The following is a 7902-nucleotide window of genomic DNA, read 5'->3' on the forward strand; positions in this document are numbered from 1 at the left end:
TGAAAGCTTCAAAGAAAAGAAACGTGAAGTCCCTTGGTGTTGTTTTTCCTTTTAGCGACGAGTCGTTCGGGACTGAATTTTCACGTGTCGGCGTGATAACCATGCGATACGCGATACGCGGAATGAAAGTACGAGTTACGATACTTTCCGAATGTTTTTGTGAGGGGAGTCGCCGTGGTCGTCGTCGGTCGACTGTTGTGATGGATTACTCGTCGGGCCTTCGGCTGAGGGGACGGCAAATAGTTACTTAGTGGGGCTTGCAGTGATGCAGCAGTCAGCAGTCAGCAGTTGGATTTTGAGGAAGTAAATTCCTCTCCCAGCGCTTCCAGCTGTTGGTGCGCAAGAGCGCGTTCATGCGGCTGATCTGCCGCGCAGCATGCATTTTGGCGACGCATGCGCACTGGCGCACCAGTTATGTGCACCCCTGCTTATTAGGCAGAGCTGAAAGAGCATCCCTAGACACATTGCTCAGTGGATTTATAACTCAGATTAAAAAAATTAAAACTAATAACACAAAACAAGGTCCATACACTTTTTTTTATTATTATTATGATAATCAATTATTTTACAAATCTTCACCATGTACAGAACAGTACAGTTAGTACAGCAGCCTTGACTGTTTACAGAGTCCATGACAGATGGTTTCTGCACTTGGTGCAAGCCCTTTTGGAGAGTAAGTTTCACACTTGTTGTGATGGACAGGTGAGGAAAGGTTGTGCATCATTTGTGGAGGTTGAGAGGGGACCCTCTGCTGGGAACAGGTGAGGTGGATCAGTTGCGTCGACCTCTGGGCTCCTTTCGAGGCTCAGTCTGAGAGAATACAGAGAAAGAGAGAGAGAAAGAGAGAGAGAGAGTCAATGCATCCTTCCATCTATCCACGCTTACCCACTGTTTCGCTCAAAGACAGTATTATTCATTGTCACGTACAAACGTCCACACGCACACACTCGCGCACACGAACATACACATACCTCGTTAACATTTAACACTCTTAAATGGTGGTAGCTCGTGGTAACGCCTGACTGTAGCTGTATCTCTAATGTCTAATTAGGGGACTGTTGCGTGACGATAATGCCTGTGGGCTGACTAGGAGCGGAGCACACTCTCACTGTAAGTGATACCAGCTGTAAGAGACACCGGTGGCCACCTGTGGCATATTCACTTCATTCACAAAACTGATCATGAATATTGGATTGGAATGACCTGAGCAAGGAGGGACGTCACGTTTGTCCAGTCAAAATTGAAACGATAGCCTGATCAATATGGATGTTGTTTTGACTCACAGACTTTAGCGTTAACCGTTGGGGGGGAAAGCAGGAAAAAGATTCCAATAGAAACACCAACAACCCTGTCATCCATGTTCCCTAACATCACTTTATAATAGGACACTGTAAAAAACAAACAACCAACTCTCTACTCGCACTGGACTGGTTCCATACACCGTGGATGGGAATGCTGCTAGTGTGTGTGGGCGGTTGTGTTTCTGATGTGCCAGACTGTTTACCTGGCCTGGTGTAGGTCAGTCTCTGGCCCTGGGTGGCTGGTATATCGGCAGTGATGGTCGTGTGCGTCTAGGCTGCCCATCTCCCCCGCGCCGGTACTCTAATGAATTCTCATAGTCTTCCTCCTGCCAGGAGACATACAATCGTGGAGGATATGTGAGATATATATGCATATATGAGCCACTTGGGGGTGGGGTGGGGTGGGGGGATGGTCAACTCCATAACAATGTCAGGTTCCTCATAGAAATCATCATCAATGAACATATGTGAGCCACCGCAGGTGAGCAGGCAACCTCAGGGTTTGTCAAAGAAATGACCACAAACTAACAAACTAACTAACTAACTACCTTCAGGCTGACTAAGTCCACTGACAACCTCCATTTGGAAGCAATCCATGAGTTCCTTTGACCTGAGTGTGTAGGAGTGTGTAACGAGCGCAAAGGAGAGAGTCTCCGAGGTTCTACGTGTTGGTTGGGTTCCAGGTCGTGTCCATTGCAGCTGGGCTGCACAGATCAGATTGCCATAGCATAGCAATAGGGACGCACCGATAGCACTTTTTTTTTTCAGAACGAGTACAAGTACATACGTACCTACGTACTCACATTTAGGTAGTTACCGATATCAAGTACCGATACCGAGTACTTAGTACATTACTTAGTACAGTACTTAGTACCATTACAGTTAGGGATGAACCAATACCGATACCCAATACCATGCTCATGTACTCATACTCGTAAAACTGCCCAATACATCCGCCCTGATACCACTTTACGGTGTTGTGCCGTTGTCCTACACCCCGTGTTCTGCTGATCTGCACAGCCCGGCCATGAAGAAGACTGGACCCCCTGGAACACAACCATAGGCTTTGGAACACACGTTGTCCTTACCCAGAAGTCCATGGAGACGGGCTTGATGTTGTGTAGCAGGACCTCCTCGCAGTTGCCGTAGTCACTGAACACCACCACGGCCGTGGAGCCAGAGGGATGCACAGCATCTATCCTGGCACTGTAGAACTACACACACACACGCACACGCAGACACAGACACAGACACAGACACAGACACACAGACACACAGACACAGACACACACACACACACACACACACAGAGAGAGACACACACACAGACACACACACACACACACACACACACGGTTGATATTCTTGATTCTAGAAACATCTGAACACTCTTAGGAATAGAATAAAACCCCCCCTCACTGTTCCTACCTTGTTATCCTCCCAGTAGAGGGCGAGGCACTGGTCTCCTGGTTTCCAGTTGCCTAGTCCTTGAGAAGGTTGCTGCTCCGCAGAGGGACCCTGTCCTGGTCCTGACGCTTTCCCACCTTGACTCTTCACCTGGCCTGTCCTCTTCTTGGGGCCCTGCTGGTTGGAGGAGCTGTTCTTGTTGTGGAGTTCTTCTCTGCTCGCTGGAGCGTTGGAGTCCTTGTTGGCCGGGCCTCCTGCCGACGTCTGTTTGATGGGCCCCGTCCTCCTGTGTTCCGTGTCTCCGTTCTGGAGGAGCGGAGGCGGTGGTGGTTGTAGTGCCTGTGGCGGGGGGGCGCCCCCCTTCGCGGGGCGAGGGTCACGGGACACCCCCCCCTCCTGAGCGGTGGTGACAGAGTCCTTCCCCCCCCACGAGTTAGCGTTAGAGTTCAACGGCCCGTTGTCCGAGGAGCGGTCGAAGTCCCCCGAGGAGCGGTCGAAGTTCTCAGAGTTGGGCCTGTCGAACTTCCCCCGCCTCCTGTTTCCGTTGGGCTCTGTGGTTCTGCTGTCGGCCCGTTGGTGGCTCTTAGAGAAGTCCGCTACGCTGTTGGCCGACTCTGCCGTTCTGGAAGCTGGTCTGTTGTCCTTCGGCCCTCTTTTCTGGGCCAGCTCAGGTACAGAGGACTCTCTGGAACCTTGGTGAAAACCACCACCGCTGCTACCGCCGTCTCTGGGGCCCTGGTGGGAGCTGCCGGAATGTTCCGTCTGGTCTCTGGCCTCTCGGGGTTCTCTGGTCTTTCGAGGTTCCCTGGTGCGCGGGTACGTGGAGGAGGAGAAGGAGGAGAACATGGAGGACGACGAGGTGTTTCCAATCGTGGCCACCCTCGGTTCTCGCCTGTCGCTCTGCCACTTCTCTGGACCGCCGGCACGAGGACCTTTCTCTCTCTCCTGGCCCCCTCCTCTCTCCTGCCCCCCCCTCCACTGCTGGGCTGGGGCTGGAGCAGGGGTCGATGCGGGGGCAGGGGTGGGGGAGGGGGAATCCTGGCCAGGTTTGGGGAAGTCTGTGTCCCTCTGGAAGCGGGGGGGTCTGTCGTTCCTGTCGTACCTGTCGTTCCTCGGAGGCGGCCTGCTGCTGTCGTTCCTGGAAGGGTACCTGGACTGTGACTGGTCTTTGGAGAAGTACTCTGCGTTGTGGAAACTCCCTTTGAAGTCCTGGTGTTTCTGGGAGGGCTGATTCTTTGGTTCTGGAAGAAACAAGAGATAAAAAAAAATGCTATATTGAGGGGACAATTATCTGGTTGTGATGTAAAGGTACTGTATGCTTTTAATAAATAAAACGAATAAAACATAAAAATAAAAAAAACACACAAGCACATGATGTGTTGAACCAAACGAAATGACAAACAAATACTAAATTAAATAATATTTTCCGTCTCTTGGTCTTGTCCACTTGGCTGTGTAGCAACCATATGTCAGTGTACTGCTTCAGAAAGCGGCTTGCTAAAAGTGCTTCACTCTCCTGCTAGCAGAGACCAGCCATCTGTCTAGCTACTGGGTGAGTGGGATGAGAGCAGACCCATGGCACCAGTGTGTGTGTGTGTGTGTGTGTGTGTGTGTGTGTGTGTGTGTGTGTGTGTGTGTGTGTGTGTGTGTGTGTGTGTGTGTGCGTGCGTGTGTTAGTTACAGGCCACAGGCTACTGCGTTCAGCTCTGTTTAGCAAACATGTCAACAGAACCCATCAGTACTCAATTAAAGTTTATTTTTAATTAAAACGTTGTTGTTGATTACAGACAACATTTTGAATGACAGTTGAGTAGAAGAAAGTTGCCAGAAAAACAGAAAAAGCCTATAATCATACTAGACAACTACAATAAAAAAAAAAAACGCTTTCAAAATGCTACAATAAATAGCTTTGTGCATTTCTAACATTTTACAATTCTGGTTAAAAGCTTTTGAAGCCGAGTTATTAGAACCACCGACCTTCGACGGAGAAAGCCCCCATTTTGGATTCCAGGAAGTCAAACAGTGTACTGGGTCCGGAGGGCCTTCCTCCTGCCCCCTCCTCATCATCATCCTCCATCCTTGACCTTCCTCTCCCTCGGCCCCTGCCTGCAGATGACAACAAGAAGGGACCTTGTACATCACATGCTGTCACACCCACATACTCTCTAACGGCTAGGCGCTAGGGCAGACTTCTAAAAGGATGGGATGCTTATATAACATCCTTTTAACAGCTGTAAATGGTTGCCATCATTCTATTTGTTTGTTTCAAATGTCTCCTCAGTTTCTTTCTTTTTTTTTTCTTCTGTTTATTCAGATCCCCATTAGTTGTTACTCTAGCAACAGCAGCTGCTCTCCTTCTGAGAACCGGATGTGTCTGTTCAAAGTCTTCTGCCTGATATGGGGCCCTGCTTCCCACAGGTGTGTGTGTGTGTGTGTACCTCTAGGTGGGGGTCTACTGGGCACGTCAGGGTCAGGGCTGGGCCTTCTGTAGGAGGTGAAGGAGGAGGAGGAGGGGGGGACGGGGGTGGTAGCTCCAGTCAGTAGGCTGTTGAGGGCGGCCTCCAGGTTGTTGTTACTGTCCATCAAGGCCTGCCTGGCCGCCTCCTTGTTAAAGCCCATCTCCATGATGTCCCTGAGGGCGCGCTCATCCACCTGGGGGGGGGGGGGGGGGGGGGGGTAGGGTTAAGGGTTGGTCATCGGGTGGAGGAGAAGAGGGATGGGGAGTAACAGATAGGTGGAGGGAAAGGAGGAGAGAAAGAGGGGATGAAGACAGGGGAGAAAGAGGAAAGAGGGAGGGCACAGTGAGAGTGAATACCAGATAGGAAAGTGTTTCACATCTGACCGTGCGTTCCACATCCCATATGCCACGTTAATCCACTGTCCATTACTTGTGCCGCAGATTAAGTGACATCCCAGACAGTCTTATGTACTTACTATACCCACTCCTCCATGAGTTTCCCTGAAATACGCACTTGTGCACTAGGGATGGACGGTTTTTCGGTTAAACCGAAAACCGGGGTTTATAAAAATAGAAACGGTTTTTTATCAAAACCGTCTGAAACCGGATTTTTTTTTTTTTAGAAGAATAAAATAGAATAAGAATAAAACTGGAACATGTCACATGTTTGTCGTGTGTGAAAATAACAATGATACAGTCTGAATCTGCCACGCAATGAGTGAGAGGTTTGGTCAGTTGTGAAGAATAACAGGATTAATATCTAATTGGGATTATATTTAAGGGTAACGAATCACTCTATGAGAAAGATAGTTGCCTTCAGTTATTGGTAGATAGGAAAGGTTTTTTACAATTACTCGCTTACATTTAATAAGATCATTTTCGCTGCTCTCTGTAAAGCGCATTGGGTCACTTTTGTGAGAAATGCGCTATAGAAATAAAATGTGATTTGATTTGATATCAATCAATCAATCAAACTTTATTTATGTTCTATAGCACAAATCATGCATTGAATGTAACTCCAAGTGCAGTATTTACTAAACCACAATATAATAAAACAAGAGCTATACGGATCAAGAGTGTTTGTGCACAGCGCCACTGTGTGTGAAGGCGCTACTGAAAGTGATGACAGAACGCATGTCTCAGAAGATACGCGGTCACTTAGTGACGCAAAGGTAGTTCTGTATTTATCTCTATCTGTATTAGTACATTTATTTTGAAAGCTCTATTTTGACAGCTCTACCATGGGCACTTTTATTTTGATGGGGCATTCTTTGTTGATTGACTTACGACAGTTCAGGACGAGTCAGTCTCGCGGCATGTGGTTTTTATGAAAAGCTTTAAGTATGTTCACTGCATAATTCTAAGTCTAATATTTCAGTGATTATTGAGCAGTATTCAAATATTTAAATACATTGAGCAGCAGCTGAAACTTTGTCTAAGAACCAAGATATTGAGAAAGCAGTTCATTCAATGAAGACGCTGTTCCAAGAGATGATCTTCCGTGCAGGCGTGCACCCTGGATCAGCGGAGCTGGTGTGTTAAGTGTTCATGTGTTTTCATGTATGGTGTAGCTTACAAAAGTCTGCCTTTCCACTTATATTTGTGAAACTAAGTAGCCTAAATGTGTTGCGACTGTGCTTACGGTGTTTTAATGGTGTTCGACATGAGTGTATTGTAGCAGTAGGGCTCAATTATTTGAAATTGGCGCTCTTTTTTATTTTATTTTTTTACTGTATTTTTCGGTTAACCGGAAAACCGCGGTTTTACTCTCTGACGGTTTTTCGGTTTCAATAATTGGAAACCGTCCATCCCTATTGTGCACTCCCAAAAACAAATATAAGTATAGAATTTACACTCATACAATGCATTTGAATCCAGGTGAAAAAGGTGTATGGGTGGCGTGCATACTTTAGGGAAAGGGTGGAGAATAAATTAGATTATATTCAACATTGTCATTGCACAAATACTTAGACAACGAAATGTAGTTTGGCATCTAACCGTATTAAGTGTAAATACCAGCAAAAAGCATGATAATGTAGACGGTGCAAGGTAGGACGGTGCAATACACGCGCACACGCACACACGCACACACACACACACACACACACACACACACACACACACACACACACACACACACACACACACACACACAGTCTTGCAGGCCATCTCTCACCAGCTCCCTGTAGTTCCCCTCAGGTCTGCTGTCTCTCTCGGTCCTCTCCTCCCTCTCCTCTCGTCGTTTCCATCCTCCGCCCTCACCCCTCCCCTCTCCCCTCCCCTCTCCCCTCTCCTCTCTCCTCCGCTGGTACGTGTCTCGGTTCCGGAAGGAGGAGCCAGTGTTGGTGAGGTTGCCCCCGGCGTTGCCTCCTCCGCCAAAGGTACGTGGACCCTTCAGAGGGGAAACGACACAGAGGGGGATGACAGCAGCGAGTCACAGACAGTAGTCGTTTTCTAGACAATAAAGCTGTTACAAAAAAATAAAATAAAATGAAAATCAGGCGAATACAAGAGATTTCGCCACGTTAACTTAAGGAGGAGAGTTAAATGGACAAGAGCACTGAAACACAGCAGGGGGGCAGCAGCAGGGCTGCCCCAGCCTCCAGGTGTTGGAGCGTGAGGACGTCGTCGTCATCCCCCCCGCACCTCTTTGCTCTTGGCCACCTCGGCGATGGCAGCGAGCCTCTGCTTCTCAAACTCGTCGTTCTCGTCGGCGGTCTTGACGGTGCTGGTGCT

The 7902-nt window shown here is 48.3% G+C and overlaps 1 protein-coding gene across 2 annotated transcripts in view; it reads right to left on the minus strand.

Moving 5' to 3' along the window:
- Positions 1–608: 608 nt before the first annotated feature.
- The window catches only part of tdrd3 (tudor domain containing 3), an 18082-nt gene continuing 10788 nt past the window's right edge, over positions 609–7902 (minus strand). The window contains exons 7-14 of one of the 2 annotated variants that reach the window (XM_080543432.1): positions 7813–7902; positions 7343–7558; positions 5147–5360; positions 4686–4814; positions 2730–3949; positions 2390–2515; positions 1505–1627; positions 609–810 (exon numbers count right to left, since the gene is read on the minus strand). The exon at positions 7813–7902 is cut by the window's right edge and continues 60 nt beyond it. In XM_080543432.1, coding sequence (XP_080399558.1) covers positions 1520–1627; positions 2390–2515; positions 2730–3949; positions 4686–4814; positions 5147–5360; positions 7343–7558; positions 7813–7902 — 2103 coding nt within the window. In that variant the 3' untranslated portion in view covers positions 609–810; positions 1505–1519. The remainder of the gene's footprint in view (positions 811–1504; positions 1628–2389; positions 2516–2729; positions 3950–4685; positions 4815–5146; positions 5361–7342; positions 7559–7812) is intronic. The other variant, XM_080543433.1, reaches the window with a different exon arrangement.

Source organism: Nansenia antarctica, assembly GCF_963989245.1.
Source record: "Nansenia antarctica genome assembly, chromosome: 1".
In the NCBI taxonomy this organism is placed as follows: Eukaryota; Metazoa; Chordata; class Actinopteri; order Argentiniformes; family Microstomatidae; genus Nansenia; species Nansenia antarctica.